General features: G+C 36.8%; 1 protein-coding gene across 1 annotated transcript; it reads right to left on the reverse strand.

Annotated features, from left to right (window-relative positions):
* Window positions 1-11,845: 11,845 nt before the first annotated feature.
* On the reverse strand, window positions 11,846-18,588 carry gorab (golgin, rab6-interacting). Its single transcript, XM_061976413.1, has 5 exons — window positions 18,402-18,588; window positions 16,565-16,853; window positions 16,392-16,493; window positions 16,190-16,330; window positions 11,846-12,323 (listed from the first exon to the last, which is right to left on the reverse strand). The coding sequence occupies exons 1-5, from the start codon at window positions 18,454-18,456 to the stop codon at window positions 11,942-11,944; spliced, it is 969 nt and encodes a 322-aa protein (XP_061832397.1). The 5' UTR covers window positions 18,457-18,588; the 3' UTR covers window positions 11,846-11,941.
* Window positions 18,589-19,544: the final 956 nt, after the last annotated feature.

The following is a 19,544-nucleotide window of genomic DNA, read 5'->3' on the forward strand; positions in this document are numbered from 1 at the left end:
TATATATATACTGCCCGGCCCCCGGCCAAAATATTTTTAATTGTAATTTTGAAGAATTTACCTGAATGTGCATGAACTATTTCTGTTCAAAATTGTTAGAAATGTCACATGTTAAATGTTTAAATATTAACTGTCCGTTTACTGTACTGTGCCAACTCTACTACTTTATGAGTATGTGTTTTCTATTGTTTCATTGAAAATAAAACAGCAAAGTCATCTGTTTTAATAAATCATGATTTTTTTTCATGCATGAAATAAGAAATTACTTTAAAAAAGCAGTTTTATACTTGTGAGTGTTGATGACACAGCTTTGCAACAGTTGATATTCTAGTTTCAAGCATGTTTTACTCAATATAGGTCATCAAATCTCAGCAACAAGCTGTAATATCTTACTGAGATCATTTAGGACCAAAACCCTTAAAACAAGTAAAACACTCGAACATAAAATCTGCTTAGTGAGAAGAATTATCTTATCAGACAGAAAATAAGCAAATATCACCCTTATTTGAGATATTTAATCTTTCTTCGATTTCAGTTTTTGCAGTGTATGTACTGTACTGTGCAATCTACTAATAAAAGTCTCAATCAATCAATCAATGAAATAATATCTGCCTACGCGTCAGGATTGAAAACATTTTTTTTTCATAATTCATGCCATTTAATCAATGAATGGATTTATGATGAAATGTTTTGTCTTTTTTTTTTTTTTAAGCCCTTTTTAGTATAATGTATGTATGTAGTGTGTGTATTTATAGTGAACATGTGTGTAGTATATGTAGGCTACTGGCAGTGTGTATTGCACTGATTAGCAATAAGAGAACATGTGTATGTGTTGAAATGTGTGTTGTGTGTTGGAGGTGACGGAAGGGTTGATGTGTTCAGGACTCAGAGACTCAAAGACGTCCCCAAAGGTTCAAGTCCTGATTTGGGAAAAGAACACTTGATGCCATCAAAGTGAACCAGATTGAATCCAGATGTTTGCTTTTCGTTCTTTCCACGTTTTTAATGAAGGCGCAGGCTAGAGGAGACTTTTTCATCCCGGCTTTTCCTCCCAGATCCTATTTTCATTCCGGTGCCAACGTCCATGAAAAAAAAAAAAATGAAAAAAACTAATATTTTCCTGAGAGCTGTTTTCTTTGTTTCATGTTGACAAAGAACAAACTGAAAATAAACTAAAAAGAAATGAGGAAGAAACTTATGAGAGACTTGGAAAAAAACTAGGACAAAACATAGGAGAAACTTGAGAAAAAAATGAAGAGGAAACTGAGAAGAAACAAAGAAGGAACTAAGAGGAAACTGAAAACATTTAAGAGAAATGTAATAAAAGACTTGGAATGTAAGAAGAAACGTAGGATACACTCAGAAGAAACTTAGGAGAAACTATAAGAAACTAATGAGGAAACTTTGAAAAATATAAGGAGACATAGAAGAAAGTAAGAATAAACATAGGAGAAACTTACAAGAAACTAAGAAAAATCATATGAGAACATTAGAAGAATCTAAGAAAAGACTTAAAATAAACTAAGGAAAAACTAGGAGGAAACTTAAAAAAGAAACTGAGATGAAAATAGGGATAAACGTAAGAGACACTTACAAGAAAATGAGAAGAAACTAAAAATAAACATAGGAGAAACTTACAAGAAACTAAGAAAAAACATATGAGAAAATTAGAAGAATCTAAGAAAAGACTTAAAATAAACTAAGGAAAAACTAGGAAGAAACTTAAAAAAGAAACTGAGATGAAACTAGGGATAAACTTAAGAGACACTTACAAGAAAATGAGAAGAAACTAAAAATAAACATAGGAGAAACTTACAAAAACTAAGAAAAAGATATGAGAAAATTAGAAGAATCTAAGAAAAGACTTAAAATAAACTAAGGAAAAACTAGGAAGAAACTAAAAAGAAACTGAGATGAAACTAGGGATCAACTTAAGAGACACGTACAAGAAAATGAGAAGAAACTAAGAAAAAACATATGAGAAAATTAGAAGAATCTAAGAAAAGACTTAAAATAAACTAAGGAAAAACTCGGAAGAAACTTAAAAAAGAAACTAAGATGAAACTAGGGATAAACTTAAGAGACACTTACAAGAAAATGAGAAGAAACTAAAAATAAACATAGGAGAAACTTACAAAAACTAAGAAAAACATATGAGAAAATTAGAAGAATCTAAGAAAAGACTTAAAATAAACTAAGGAAAAACTAGGAAGAAACTAAAAAGAAACTGAGATGAAACTAGGGATCAACTTAAGAGAAATGAGAAGAAACTAAAAATAAACTTAGGAAAAACTTAGAAGAAACAAAGAACAACCTAATAAATAACTACGAAAACATTTTAAAGAAACTAAGAAGACATTTTAAAGAAACTAAGAAGAAATTTTAAAGAAACTTGGAAGAAACTAAAAAGAAACTTAGATGAAACAACAGGGAACCTTCGAAGAAATAAAAAGAAACTTAGGAGAAACGTAGAAAAAACTTAGGAGGAACTTAGAAGGAAATAAAAAGAAACTTCGAAGAGACTAAGAAGAAACCAAGACAAAACTGCAAAACAAATTATAAGATTAGAAGAAACTTAGGAGACACTTAGCAGGAACATAGGAGATGCATGTTGTAAATGAAAACAGTATACATGACCACAACTGTGACTGCAATACAAGACTATTCTTCATGACTCCAACATGTCAATAACATGTCTCCAACATGTCTATAACATGACTCCAACATGTTTTCAACATGTCTTCAACATGTTTACATCATGTCTCCAACATGTCAATAACATGACTCCAACATGTTTTCAACATGTCTTCAGCATGTTTACATCATGTCTCCAACATGTCTCCAACATGTCAATAACATGACTCCAACATGTCTCCAACATGTCTATAACATGACTCCAACATGTTTTCAACATGTCTTCAACATGTTTACATCATGTCTCCAACATGTAAATAAATAAATGATAAATGGGTTATACTTGTATAGTGCTTTTCTACCTTCAAGGTACTCAAAGCGCTTTGACAGTATTTCCACATTTACCCATTCACACACACATTCACACACTGATGGCGGGAGCTGCCATGCAAGGCGCTAACCAGCAGCCATCAGGAGCAAGGGGTGAAGTGTCTTGCCCAAGGACACAACGGACGTGACTAGGGTGGTAGAAGGTGGGGTTTGAACCCCAGTAACCAACAACCCTCCGATTGCTGGCACGGCCACTCTACCAACTTCGCCACGCCGTCTCCAACATGTCTTCAACATGCCTCCATCATGTCTCCAACATGTCAATAACATGTCTCCAACATGTCTCCAGCATGTCAATAACATGTCTCCAACATGTCTCCAGCATGTCAATAACATGGCTCCAACATGTTTTCAACATGTCTCCAACATGTTTACATCATTTCTCCAACATGTCTATAACATGACTCCAACATGTCTCCAACATGTCTCCAACATGCCTCCATCATGTCTCCAAGATGTCTCCAACATGTCAATAGCATGTCTCCAACATGTCAATAACATGATTCCAACATGTCTCCAACATGTCTCCAACATGCCTCCATCATGTCTCCAAGATGTCTCCAACATGTCAATAACATGATTCCAACATGTCTCCAACATCTCCAATAACATAACTCCAATATGTCTTCAACATGTCTCCATCAAGTCTCCAACATGTCTCCAAAATGTCTTCAACATGTCTCCATCATGTCTCCAACATGACTCCAACATGTCTTCAACATGTCTTCATCATGTTTACAACATGTCTCCAACATGTCTATAACATGACTCCAACATGTCTCCAACATGTCTCCAACATGTCTCTTACATGCCTCCATCATGTCTCCAACATGTCTCCAACATGTCAATAACATGCCTCATCATGTCTCCAACATGTCAATAACATGTCTTCATCATGTCTCCAACATGTCTCCAACATGTCTCCAACATGTCTCCAACATGACTCCAACATGTCTTCAACATGTCTCCAACATGTCTCCAACGTGCCTCCAACATGTCAATATGTCTCCAACATGTCTCCAACATGTCTCCAACATGACTCCAACATGTCTTCAACATGTCTCCAACATGTCTCCAACATGCCTCCAACATGTCAATAATATGTCTCCAACATGCTTCTATGATGTCTCCAACATGACTCCAACATGTCTTCAACATGTCTCCAACATGTCTCCAACATGCCTCCAACATGTCAATAACATGTCTTCATCATGTCTTCAACATGTCTCCAACATGTCTCCAACATGACTCCAACATGTCTCCAACATGCCTCCAACATGTCAATAATATGTCTCCAACATGTCTCCAACATGTCAATAACATGTCTCCAACATGTCTATAACATGACTCCAACATGTATCCAACATGTCAATAACATGTCTCCAACATGTCTCCAACATGTCTCCAACATGTCAATTACATGACTCAAACATGTCTCCAACATGTCTCCAACATGCCTCCATCATGTCTCCAACATGTCTCCATCATGTTTCCATCATGTCTCCAACATGTCTCTAAGATTTCTCCAACTTTTCTCCAACACGTATCCAACATGTCAATAACATGTCTCCAACATGTCTCCAACATGTCTCCAACATGCCTCCATCATGTCTCTAACATGTCTTCAACATGTCTCCAACATGTCAATAACATGTCTCCAGCATGCCTCCATCATGTCTCCAACATGTCTTCAACATGTCAATACTATGTCAATACTATGTCAATACTATGTCTCCAACATGTTTCCATGTCTTCAAGATGTCAATAACATGTCTCCAACATGTCTCCAATATGTCAATAACATGTCTCCAACATGTCTTCAACATGTCAATACTATGTCAATACTATGTCTCCAACATGTCTCCATGTCTTCAAGATGTCAATAACATGTCTCCAACATGTCTCCAATATGTCAATAACATGTCTCCAACATGTTTATAACATGACACCAACATGCCTTCAACATGTCTCCAACATGTCTCCAACATGTCTTCAACATGTCAATAACATGTCTCCAACATGTCTCCAACAGGTCAATAACATGACTCCAACATGTCTATAACATGTCTCCAACATGTCTCCAACATGTCTATAACATGTCTCCAACATGTTTACATCATGTCTCCAACATGTCTACATGACTCCAACATGTCTCCAACATGTCTCTTACATGCCTCCATCATGTCTCCAACATGTCTCCAACATGTCAATAACATGCCTCATCATGTCTCCAACATGTCAATAACATGTCTTCATCATGTCTCCAACATGTCTCCAACATGTCTCCAACATGTCTCCAACATGACTCCAACATGTCTTCAACATGTCTCCAACATGTCTCCAACATGCCTCCAACATGTCAATATGTCTCCAACATGTCTCCAACATGTCTCCAACATGACTCCAACATGTCTTCAACATGTCTCCAACATGTCTCCAACATGCCTCCAACATGTCAATAATATGTCTCCAACATGCTTCTATGATGTCTCCAACATGACTCCAACATGTCTTCAACATGTCTCCAACATGTCTCCAACATGCCTCCAACATGTCAATAACATGTCTTCATCATGTCTCCAACATGTCTCCAACATGTCTCCAACATGACTCCAACATGTCTCCAACATGCCTCCAACATGTCAATAATATGTCTCCAACATGTCTCCAACATGTCAATAACATGTCTCCAACATGTCTATAACATGACTCCAACATGTATCCAACATGTCAATAACATGTCTCCAACATGTCTCCAACATGTCAATTACATGACTCAAACATGTCTCCAACATGTCTCCAACATGCCTCCATCATGTCTCCAACATGTCTCCATCATGTTTCCATCATGTCTCCAACATGTCTCTAAGATTTCTCCAACTTTTCTCCAACACGTATCCAACATGTCAATAACATGTCTCCAACATGTCTCCAACATGCCTCCATCATGTCTCTAACATGTCTTCAACATGTCTCCAACATGTCAATAACATGTCTCCAACATGTCTCCAGCATGCCTCCATCATGTCTCCAACATGTCTTCAACATGTCAATACTATGTCAATACTATGTCAATACTATGTCTCCAACATGTTTCCATGTCTTCAAGATGTCAATAACATGTCTCCAACATGTCTCCAATATGTCAATAACATGTCTCCAACATGTCTTCAACATGTCAATACTATGTCAATACTATGTCTCCAACATGTCTCCATGTCTTCAAGATGTCAATAACATGTCTCCAACATGTCTCCAATATGTCAATAACATGTCTCCAACATGTTTATAACATGACACCAACATGCCTTCAACATGTCTCCAACATGTCTCCAACATGTCTTCAACATGTCAATAACATGTCTCCAACAGGTCAATAACATGACTCCAACATGTCTATAACATGTCTCCAACATGTCTCCAACATGTCTCCAACATGTCTATAACATGTCTCCAACATGTTTACATCATGTCTCCAACATGTCTACAACATGACTCCAACATGTCTTCAACATGTCTCCAACCTGTCTCCTTCCATCATGTCCATCATGTCTCCATCATGTCTCCAACAAGTCTCCAACATGTTTCAATGGGCAGCAGTCATCAGAAAAGAATTCTGTGTCGGCAATCAAGTGGAGTTGAGAGGGGAGCTAAGGGGGGGTGGGGGTGCATGGGGGGTTAGGTCTAGTTTTGTGAAGGGTTTAGGGGGGAAGGGGGAGGAGAGGGAGGGGGGAGAGGGGGGTTGGTTGTGTCAGCGTTTTTCAGGATGTAAAAAGTCAACATGTCCTCCAGTTGAAGGAAATGCAAGAAGACAGCAGACACAGTTCACTGCTCCAATCAGCAGAAGGCTCCCTGGGCAGCGGTGGCACGATGGCGACGCTTTGACTGCAGCTTTGGGACCATCATAATCTTAATCTAAATCATCATCATCATCATCATCATCACCATCATCCTTGTCACCTGGGAAAATATTCAAATATAGAACAGAATAATCAATGATAATGACAACAACATAATAACAAATGTTTTTAGTGCGCTACACTTCATTTTATATGAGTCCTAATGTGTGCTTTGAATGGTTATTATTTATGAGCTGTCATATATCAGGTGATTATGTATGTATTGTTGTTCAATCATATTTTAGTGACGGGGAAGGACATTACAAGCTTCTGCTCCTTTTTTGGACACGTTTTTTTTATATATATATATATATATATATAGCTATTGTTTTTTTGTTGTTGTTTTTTTTACAAGTGTCAATAAGTATTTTTGGTTTGTTATGTCCGAAACAAAAACTAAAAAATATTAAATAATTAATCTAATATAATTTCGATTTTTATCACTAAGGATCAATCTAATAATGTGCTTTCCAATGATGATAATAAATAGTAAATCATGTTGTGATACAATAATAACTAGAGTCACATCAGCATAGTGTTATCATTATGATCATACTACCGTATATAGCAGACTTGGGCATTCTGCGGCCCGCGGGCCACATCCGACATGACGGAGAGTTTATTAAGGAGTGCTTATTGGACTCTGTTGCGCTGATATGCCCGGAGAAGAGGGGCGCATTTGAGAACGTGTCACTCTCCCGACGCACTGTAACAAGGCGGGTTGAGACCATCGCTGGAAACTTGGAGCTTCAGCTGAAGAACAGAACGACCGACTTTTACAGTTTTTCGCTGGCTTTGGATGAGAGCTGCGATGTATGTAACACCGCCCAGCTGCTCATCTTCTTACGTGGGATGACTGCAGACTTTCAAATCACAGAGTAGCTGGCAGCCATGCAGTCAATTAAAGAGACAACCACAGGTAATGACTTGTTCACATAGGTAAATGCGTGTTTGGACATGTTAGGACTGAAATGGGACAAGCTGGCAGGTGTGACAACAGGTGGTTGTCCAAATCTGACAGGGGAAAATGTTGGACTTTTAAAGAGGATGCAGGATAAAGTGACAGAAATTGACATTTTTGCATTGTATTATAGACAGTGTTAAAAATAAAACCATCAAAAGCAATCTGCTTTTGTATAAAGTTAAGTTAGGTTAAATGAAATTATTATTATTATTATTATTATTTATCTTACGGTATATCAAAAATAATTTGAGCAAAATTTAATTGAAATATTGTCGGTGTGGCCCTCTAGCAGTGCTCGGGTTGCTCATGCGGCCCCCGGTAAAAATTAATTGCCCACCCCTGGTATATAGCATAACTTGTAATTAGAATTATAATAGTTTAATTTATTTAAGACACCGCTGCTGTTATTGTTACATTGGATGTATGTGCTAGTAATGGTGGTAATAGTAGTAAATATTATTTTTCTTCCTAAATTCTGTTGTTCGAACAAATATTATTATTAATATAGTGTAACAATGACCACTGTCAGTACTATATTATTACTGTTATTATTACTAATCTCTTAATATGAATATTGGCACTATGTGTGATGTTGTTTTTGTTGTGGTCTCTGTCTTGTCAACACAATAAAATAAACTATAGACTTATAAAAAATATATATCTATTTTATTAATACAATAATACAAAAATATATACAATTTTACTTTTTTTTTTTTTTTACTTTTTGAATTTTTTTGTATGCAAAGAAAGAAAAACATGGCCTTAATAGTCTTCTGAGTTGAATAGCTAATGTTGTATTTGCCTGAATAAGGAGCAGATATTATATGTTTGAATTTATTTATGCTCCTTTTCATGGAAGGTTTATTTCAATGTTGTATCAATTACTATTTAACATTAAATAATTGAAATAAGAGTTAAAATGGAAAAGAAAAATAACATGTTTTAATGAAAAGTTTATATAAAATGCATTTTGTGTAGTTATAAGACAATTTTATGTCATGATAACCCCAGTAAGATCAGTAATAATCATGTATTTGGTATCCTTACGACACAAAAAATATAAATATGACTTTCATGTGTCCTGCAAAAGAAAAAAAAACAACGTGAAGAAATCACATTTTTAACAATAGTAGCACACAGAAAAGACAAAAACAGCAGATGAGTAACATTCATTTTGAGTCAGCTTTCATATAAACTGCCAACTTATTACAAAAGCCTTGACATGGACGCATGTGTATTTTCCCCACAAGAATTGTACAACCATTAATAATGCTTGGATCAATACACACAACAGTTGACATGTATGTGTATATTATAAGATCATGTTTGTCACATGCAACATACAAAACATTGTGTATGCAGCCTTTTAAACCTTATTGGGCAACCATTATGGCGCCCGCACACACACACACACACACATTTGTGCATGGAAAACATTAATAAAGTGCTGCAGTGTGTGTAGTTTTTGTGGTGACGGTGGCATGAAGAAAATAATGTAAATTATTGGTACGAGCAGTAAAAAAACAAAACAGCAGCTGCACTTCACTTTCTCTTTGAGCTCCTAAATAAAAAGCTTGCCAAACATTTTACTCGACTTCATGGCTAACAAAAAGTGCAGTGTGCATCAACATTATTATTATTATTATTATTATTCCTCTCACCAAGACATCACATTGTGTTTATGAAAACAAAAATAAACGCATCCCAAAAATCCATCACTTTAAGGTACACAGTATAAAAACAACGTGATATTAAGTTTATAATATATTTGTATTTGATTGAGGGAAATAATTAATCACAGGTAGCATTGAGACCCCACAAAACATGAGTCCTGTACCTTTAAGAAAGTCACACAAACTCAAAGTGCCAACTTAGGGACAAGATTGTAGACCTGCACAAGACTGGACTGGAGTGCATCAATAAAAATGTTTGTCGAACCCCTGTAGGCTTTTCCCACCACCTTTTGTATTGGAATTTCTTATACAAACCCCGTTTCCATATGAGTTGGGAAATTGTGTTAGATGTAAATATAAATGGAATACAATGATTTGCAATTCATTTTCCAACCCATATTCAGTTGAATATGCTACAAAGGCAACATATTTGATGTTCAAACTGATAAACTTTTTTTTTTTTGCAAGTAATCATTAACTTTAGAATTTGATGCCAGCAACACATGACAAAGAAGTTGGGAAAGGTGGCAATAAATACTGATAAAGTTGAGGAATGCTCATCAAACACTTATTTGGAACATCCCACAGGTGAACAGGCAAATTGGGAACAGGTGGGTGCCATGATTGGGTATAAAAGTAGATTCCATGAAATGCTCAGTCATTCACAAACAAGGATGGGGCGAGGGTCACCACTTTGTCAACAAATGCGTGAGCAAATTGTTGAACAGTTTAAGAAAAACCTTTCTCAACCAGCTATTGCAAGGAATTTAGGGATTTCACCATCTACGGTCCGTAATATCATCAAAGGGTTAAGAGAATCTGGAGAAATCACTGCATGTAAGCAGCTAAGCCCGTGACCTTCGATACCTCAGGCTGTACTGCATCAACAAGCGACATCAGTGTGTAAAGGATATCACCACATGGGCTCAGGAACACTTCAGAAACCCACTGTCAGTAACTACAGTTGGTCGCTACATCTGTAAGTGCAAGTTAAAACTCTCCTATGCAAGGCGAAAACCGTTTATCAACAACACCCAGAAACGCCGTCGGCATTGCTGGGCCTGAGCTCATCTAAGATGGACTGATACAAAGTGGAAAAGTGTTCTGTGGTCTGACGAGTCCACATTTCAAATTGATTTTGGAAACTGTGGACGTCGTGTCCTCCGGACCAAAGAGGAAAAGAACCATCCGGATTGTTATAGGCGCAAAGTTGAAAAGCCAGCATGTGTGATGGTATGGGGGTGTACTAGTGCCCAAGACATGGGTAACTTACACATCTGTTAAGGCGCCGTTAATGCTGAAAGGTACATACAGGTTTTGGAGCAACATATGTGACCTTCGATCCCTCAGGCTGTACTGCATCAACAAGCGACATCAGTGTGTAAAGGATATCACCACATGGGCTCAGGAACACTTCAGAAACCCACTGTCAGTAACTACAGTTGGTCGCTACATCTGTAAGTGCAAGTTAAAACTCTCCTACGCAAGGCGAAAACCGTTTATCAACAACACCCAGAAACGCCATCGGCTTCGCTGGGCCTGAGCTCATCTAAGATGGACTGATACAAAGTGGAAAAGTGTTCTGTGGTCTGACGAGTCCACATTTCAAATTGTTTTTGGAAACTGTGGACGTTGTATACTCCGGACCAAAGAGGAAAAGAACCATCCGGATTGTTATAGGCGCAAAGTTGAAAAGCCAGCATCTGTGATGGTATGGGGGTGTATTAGTGCCCAAGACATGGGTAACTTACACATCTGTTAAGGCGCCATTAATGCTGAAAGGTACATACAGGTTTTGGAGCAACGTTACCATGGACGCCCCTGCTTATTTCAGCAAGACAATGCCAAGCCACGTGTTACATCAACGTGGCTTCATAGTAAAAGAGTGCGGGTACTAGACTGGCCTGCCTGTAGTCCAGACCTGTCTCCCATTGAAAATGCGTGGCGCATTATGAAGCCTAAAATAGCACAACGGAGACCCCCGGACTGTTGAACAACTTAAGCTGTACATCAAGCAAGATTGGGAAAGAATTCCACTTGAGAAGCTTAAAAAAAATGTCTCCTCAGTTCCCAAACGTTTACTGAGTATTGTTAAAAGGAAAGGCCATGTAACACAGTGGTGAACATGCCCTTTCCCAACTACTTTGGCACGTGTTGCAGCCATGAAATTCTAAGTTAATTATTATTTGCAAAAAAAAATAAAGTTTATGAGTTTGAACATCAAATATCTTGTCTTTGTAGTGCATTCAACTGAATATGGGTTGAAAATGATTTGCAAATCATTGTATTCCGTTTATATTTACATCTAACACAATTTCCCAACTCATATGGAAACAGGGTTTGTACAAGTATGCTTAAAACGTCCATAAAAGTGACACAAGTCACGTCTGCGCTGTTTGGAAATCTTGCTCAGGCTGAGTTTGGTCGGGGAGTCGGTGCTCCACATTAACGCCGCCATCCTCCTCCTGATGTTCCTCCTGTGCAGGTCCAGACTGCGCCGTTGTCTCCTGATTGTCCGTGACGCCGTTCTCCTGAGGTCTCGGTGGCTCAGATGTCTTCTCGTCTTCCGCCCTCTGCCTTTCCAGCTCCTCCTCGGTGGCCTGCAGCTGATGCATGAGCTCCTCCAGCTTGTGAGCTTTACGCAGCTCGTTCTGCTGGATGATGGCGAAGAGATGCTCCGTCAGCTGCTCCTTCACCTCCGACTTCTTGTGGAGGTCCATCTTGGCCGTCACGTACTCCGTCTCTGCCTTCTCGTAGCGCTTTCTGAGACACGCACGAAGGATTTTGTGAAGCCCATGAAAACGTGTCTGACTGTGCTAATAGGACAGGACAACACAAACTACTAGAACATTCTAAAAAGGATCACACATGCCAACTTACTCCTTACAAACATACATTCAACTCAGCTCTTCTTTCACTTCTTTTTATCCTACGATTTTCTTACTTTCACTAGTTTTACTACTTTCACTAGTTCAAATGTTCTTTTATTAGTTAAACGTTTTTCTTTCACTAATTGAATTTTCTTACTCTCACTAGTTTAACTACTTTCGCTTGTTGAACTTTTCTTACTTTCAGTATAACAATTTTCGCAAGTTACATTTATTTATTTTTAATAGGTTAACTTTTCCATTTTCACTAATTTAACTTTTCTTACTTTCACTAGTTTAAATATTTTCATTAGTTTATCTATTTTCACTAGTTGAACTTAGTTTAACTATAGTTTAACTACTTTCACTAGTTTAAGAACTCTTGCGATTGGAACTTTTCTTACTTTCACTAGTTGAACTATTCTCACTAGTTGAACTTTTCTTTTATTAGTTAAACATTATTTTCACTAGTTTACTTTGACTAATTCAACTTTTCTTACTTACACTAGTTTATTTGATTAGTTATACAGTTATTTGTTTCACTAGTTTACTTTCACTAATTTAACTTTTCTTACTTTCACTAGTTTAACTATTCTCACTAGTTTAACTACTTTTGCTTGTTGAACTTTTCTTACTTTCAGTATAACTATTTTCACAAGATACATTTATTTACTTTTAATAGGTTAACTTTTCCATTGTCACTAATTTAACTTTTCTTACTTTCACTAGTGTAACTATTGTCATTAGTTTATCTATTTTCACTAGTTGAACTTGTATGTGTTCTTGCTTTAACTAGTTTAACTATAGTTTAACTACTTTCACTAGTTCAAATGTTCTTTTATTACCGGTAGTTAAACGTTTTTCTTTCACTAGTTTCCTTTCACTAATTGAATGTTCTTACTCTCTCTAGTTTAACTATTTTTGCTTGTTGAACTTTTCTTACTTTCAGTATAACTATTTTAGCAAGTTACATGTATTTATTTTTAATAGGTTAACTTTTCCATTTTCACTAATTTAACTTTTCTTACTTTCACTAGTTAAAATATTTTCATTAGTTTATCTATTTTCACTAGTTGAACTTTTATGTGTTCTTGCTTTAACTATAGTTTAACTACTTTCACTAGTTTAAGAACTCTTGCGATTGGAACTTTTCTTACGTTCACTAGTTGAACTATTCTCACGAGTTTAACTATTTTCGCTAGTTGAACTTTTCTTTTATTAGTTAAACATTAATTTCACTAGTTTACTTTGACTAATTCAACTTTTCTTACTTGCACTAGTTTATTTGATTAGTTATACAGTTATTTGTTTCACTAGTTCACTTTCACTAATTTAACTTTTCTTACTTTCACTAGTTTAACTATTCTCACTAGTTTAACTACTTTCGCTAGTTGAACTTTTCTTACTTTCACTACAAGTACTTTCGAGAGTTCAACTTTTTATTTTCGATAGTTTACCTTTTCCATTTTCACTAATTTAACTTTTCTTACGTTCACTAGTTTAACTATTTTCATTAGTTTATCTATTTTCTATACTTTAAATGCTCTTTTGTAAGTTGAACTTTTATTATGTTTTCTTGTTTTCACTAGTTTAAGTACACTTGCAATTTGAACTTTTCTTACTCTGAATAGTTAAACTGTTCTTGCTTTCACTAGTTGAACCTTTTTATCATTGATAGTTTAACTTTTCAATTTTCACTAATTTAACTTTTCTTCTTGGACTAATTTAACTTGTCTTACTTTCACCAGTTTAACTCTTTTCACTAGTTTAAGTATTCTCGCAAAATGAACTTTTGTTCTTTAACTAGTTGAACTATTTTCACAAGTTTAAATATTGTACTAGTTTAACTACTTTCACTAGTTTAAGTACACTTGCGATTTGAACTTTTCTTACTTTGAATAGTTAAACTGTACTTGCTTTCACTAGTTGAACCTTTTTACCATTGATAGTTTAACTTTTCAATTTTCACTAATTTAACTTTTCTACTTGGACTAATTTAACTTGTCTTACTTTCACCAGTTTAACTTTTCTACTTGGACTAATTTAACTTGTCTTACTTTCACCAGTTTAACTCTTTTCACTAGTTTGAGTATTCTCGCAAAATGAACTTGTGTTCTTTAACTAGTTGAACTATTTTCACATGTTTAAATATTGTACTAGTTCAACTACTTTTACTAGTTTAAGTACTCTCGTTCGTTGAACTTTTCTTACTCTCACTAGTTGAAATGTTCTTCTTTCACTAGTTGAACTATTTTCGCTAGTTTACATATTTTTACTAGTTTAAGTACTTTTAATAGTTCAAGTACTTTGGCAATACTTGCCAACCTTGAGACCTCCGAATTCGGGAGATTGGGGGGGGGGGTGTTCTCCTGAAATGTGTTTGTCATTCTTGTTTGGTGTGGGTTCACAGTGTGGCGCATATTTGTAACAGTGTTAAAGTTGTTTATACGGCCACCCTCAGTGTGACCTGTATGGCTGTTGATCAAGTATGCCTTGCATTCACTTGTGTGTGTGTAAAAGCCGCATATATTATGTGACTGGGCCGGCACGCTGTTTGTATGGAGGAAAAGCGGACGTGAGGGGGCACTGAAATTCGGGAGTCTCCCGGTAAAATTGGGAGGGTTGGCAAGTATGACTCTGGCTAGTTAAACTCCTCTGGCTAGTTAAACTCCTCTTACTTTCACGAATGTGACTTTTGTGTTTTACTTTTCTTACTTTCACTTGTTTAACTACTTTCACTAGTTACTAGTTACTAGTACTCTCGCTAGTTGAACTTTTCTTACTTTTTGCACATTTAACTTTTCAAGTTTTCACTAGTTTTCTTACTTGTTTATTTACTTCCTATTTTGCTAGTTTAACTACTTCCGCTAGTTTGTTTTCTACTTTTGTTAGTTCAACTTTTCTTTAACTAGATTAACTTTTGTACTTTTACTGGTTTAACTTGAATAACTGTTCTACTTTCACTAGTTTAAATACCTTCACTAATTTAACCTCTCTACTTTCACTAGTTATTTTTTTCCTACTTTCACTAGTTTAACTTTACTTCTTTCACTAGTTGAAGTACTCTCGCTAGTTGAACTTTTCTTACTTTTTGCACGTTTAACTTTTCTAGTTTTCTTACTTGTTTATTTACTTCTTATTTTGCTAGTTTAACTACTTCCGCTAGTTTGTTTTCTACTTTTGTTGGTTCAACTTTTCTTTAACTAGATTAACTTTTGTACTTTTACTGGTTTAACTTGAATAACTCTTCTACTTTCACTAGTTTAAATACCTTCACTAATTTAACCTTTCTACTTTCACTCCGGCTTCCTCCCACCTCCAAAGACATGCACCTGGGAATAGGTTGATTGGTAACACTAAATTGGCCCTAGTGTGTGAATGTTGTCTGTCTATCTGTGTTGGCCTGTGATGAGATGGCGACTTGTCCAGGGTGTACACCGCCTTCCGCCTGAATGCAGCTGAGATAGGCTCCAGCACCCCCCGCGACCCCAAAAGGGACAAGCGGCAGAAAATGGATGGATGGATACTTTCACTAGTTATTTTTTTCCTACTTTTACTAGTTCAACTACTTGTGCTAGATTAACTTATCTTACTTTCACCAGTTAAACGCTTCAAACAGTTAAATATTTAGAAAAGTTAGTCAAGTAGAAAACTTCACTCCAATATTCGACGCACTTTTGCTCCCAACCGATGGACAGATAAACCCTCTTGGTTTATTATCAGGTGTCCAATAGGTTCCTTGACTAGCGTGCACGTCGCTACCTGGCGGTGGCGTAGTCCCAGCTGGCTTCATCGATCCTTCCTCTCAGAATGCAGACGTCGTTAGAAACCATGTCATCCAGGGTTTGCAGCTCCTTCTGGATTCTCTTCAGCTTCACAGCCTCAGCTTGAGTCTGTTTGGACCTTCGGAGAACAAAGTTTGAGGATCGTGTTCACCAGCGTGTGACGTAATCAGGGCGCTTACTTCTCAGCGATGGTTTTGGTGAGCAGAGCCTTCTTGCGCTTGTTCATCTCTTCCATCGACTTCTGTTCCTGTTGCAGTTGCTCCAGGCGAGCCTGGTCTCGGCTGTAAAGCATCATATTTTAGCATTGAGAGGTTTTTTTTTTTTAAATGGAAAATATAAAAAAAACACATACAGTTGAATCTGTTGTTTATCCAGCTCCTTCACATCCGGAAGTGGTTCCTCTACTACATCTTCACGACACTTGTCATGTGTCATTTCTTCCTTTTTGACAGTTGGAGCTGCAGGAGCCATCTTGGCTTCGTCCCTGCTTGGTACTTTATTGAGCTGCTGGTCCGGCGGTAGTCCAGTAGAACACAACCCTGCACTTTCATCAGCCACCCGGTGCAAATTTCTCTCCCGGTGACTTTGATGCAAACCCCGGCTGGCCGGTCTCGACTTGCGAGCGTTGGCGAGCCTAGATTCTTCAAAAAAATAATCAAGGCGAACAACAGTCAACCTCAACCCTTGACTAACACCATACTTGCCAACCTTGAGACCTCCGATTTCAGGAGGTTGGGGGTGGGGGTGGGGTGTGTGGTTGGGGGCGTGGTTAAGAGGGGAGGAGTATATTTACAGCTAGAATTCATCAAGTCAAGTATTTCATATATATATATATATATATATATATATATATATATATATATATATATATATATATATATATATAAGAAATACTTGACTTTCAGTGAATTCTAGCTATATATATATATATATATATATATATATATATATATATATATATATATATATATATATATATATATATATGTACCGGTATATATATATATATATATATATATATATATATATATAAGAGAAATACTTTAATTTCAGTGTTCATTTATTTACACATATACACACACATAACACTCATCTACTCATTGTTGAGTTAAGGGTTGAATTGTCCATCCGTGTTCTATTCTCTGTCACTATTTTTCTAACCATGCTGAACACCCTCTCTGATGATGCATTTTGCTTCGTCTCCTTGTTGTGTGCGCAGTTGTGCACTGCACTCTCTAAAAGCCCTAGATGTTAATGTCACATATGCAATGTACAGTAGATGGCAGTATTGTCCTGTTTAAGAGTGTCACAAGCATTGCTGTTTACGGCAGACGAACTGCTTTACGGTAGACGAAAACATGACTGCTGTAGTTGTGTGTTGTTGCCGCGCTGGGAGGACGTTAATGAAACTGCCTAGCAATAAACCCACATAAGAAACCAAGAACTCGCCCTCCATCATTCTACAGTTATAATGTGATTGGGCAGGCAGGCTGTTTATATTGTGGGAAAGCGGACGTGAAAACAGGATGTCGACACGTCACTCAGGTCCGCCTGAATTTTGGGAGATTTTCGGGAGAAAATTTGTCCCGGGAGGTTTTCGGGAGAGGCGCTGAATTTCGGGAGTCTCCCGGAAAATCCGGGAGGGTTGGCAAGTATGCTAACACCCTCCCCCTTCCACATCCCAGGATTGTAAATAACCAAATGTAAATAATCAAATGTATATACTTGTTCTTATGCTTTCTAAACTCACTATGTTCTCTGCTCGCTGTACATATCTTACCAAGTCAGACCTACACTGTTTCAATGTCCATTTCTCTGATGATTCAATGTCCATTTCTCTCATGATGCAATTGTTGATGACCGAAGTGCTGATATCAACTAAACCCTCCTCATCCCACCCCCAAGATTGTACATAATGTAAATAATTCAATGTATATACTCTGATGATTAACTTGTGGGATGACTGTATTATGATGATAGTATATATTTGTACCATGAATTGATTTACGTGGGCCCCGACTTAAACAAGTTGAAAAACTTATTCGGGTGTTACCATTTAGTGGTCAATTGTACGGAATATGTACTGTACTGTGCAATCTACTAATAAAAGTTGCAATTAAACAAAAAAACACTTAATGGGACTTCACGCAATGTCGAAAAACCAGTCATACAAAGTCGACCAACGTTACCTTTATGCTGCATTCTTCGCAGTTCGTCTTCTGAAAATCCCGCCCATTCGCTCATTGTTTTAGTTCAAACATACACTACTTGAAATATTAACATAAAAAGTGTTCGAAAAATCACAACTAAATGCACTTTAAAGAGAAAATGTCACAAGAATGAGCTGCCTGTCGCCATTTTGCTAAGGGTCCGATGCTGGTGCCATAGATCTGAATGGCTAAATGAGACACGCCTCTTTCACTGTGTGCCCGCGGCGAGCCTAAGCTAGTAGGGGCAAAGTGAGGACTTTCATAGATTACAAGGGCGAGCCTAAACTAGTAGGGGCAAAGTGAGGACTTTCATAGATTAAACAAAAGTAAGAATAATACAGTGTTGTAAAATAATAGCACATCATTTTATATCGACATAAAGTATTGAATAATGGGCAAGTTGTGATTTATTTTAATTATGTATGTATTGTCTTTAATGATAAGGCAGCAGTCTCTAACTTTCTATATCTATGACCAAGGCCAATGCCACGTCAAGGACCCGCGAAGGACCTCTACGTGTTGTCTTAGATTTAGCCTGATTTAAAAATATTTCTAAATGTAATGTAAGTTAACCGTTATTTTCCAACCCAATAACGTAAGAGCGTTTGTATTTGATGTAAGCTGTTCGCCAAAAGGAATTGGTTTGCTACCTTGAAACATTGGCCAGTGTTTGTGTGGTTGTCATGGTTTCAAGGACCCCGAAAGGTTGTCTTGGGTTTAGCCTGATTTAAAATGATTTCTTAAATGTAATACAAGTTAATCGTTGTTTTCCAACTAATAATGAATTCTACCTCCGAACACGATGGATTTTTTTATATTCACAAGCCGTTCACCAAAAGGAAATGGTTTGCTCATTTAAAACGTTAGCTAGCGTTTGTGTGGTTGTCATGGTTTCAAAGACCCCTAAAGGTTGTCTTCGATTTAGCCTGATTGAAAAACATTTCTTAATGTAATGTAAGCTGATATGTTTTCCCAACTAATAACGTAATATTGTGTTCTACCTCCAAAAATGAGAGCTTTTATTTAATACATGTAAGTTGCTCGTCAGAAGGAATTTAAAATTGTGACGTTCGCTAGCGTTTGTTGTGGTTGTCATGGTTTCAAGGACCCCTAACCGTTGTC

This window comes from Nerophis lumbriciformis, linkage group LG14 (assembly GCF_033978685.3).
Source record: "Nerophis lumbriciformis linkage group LG14, RoL_Nlum_v2.1, whole genome shotgun sequence".
In the NCBI taxonomy this organism is placed as follows: Eukaryota; Metazoa; Chordata; class Actinopteri; order Syngnathiformes; family Syngnathidae; genus Nerophis; species Nerophis lumbriciformis.

Excerpts from the sequence above, each read along its gene's own strand:
- gorab (XM_061976413.1), bottom strand. The coding sequence starts at position 18,456 with ATGAGCGAATGGGCGGGATTTTCAGAAGACGAACTGCGAAGAATGCAG. Across the intron at positions 16,854-18,401 it reads GCGAAGAATGCAGCATAAAG|AATCTAGGCTCGCCAACGCT; the intron begins GTAACGTTGGTC and ends ATTTTTTTGAAG. Across the intron at positions 16,494-16,564 it reads GATAAACAACAGATTCAACT|CCGAGACCAGGCTCGCCTGG; the intron begins GTATGTGTTTTT and ends GATGCTTTACAG.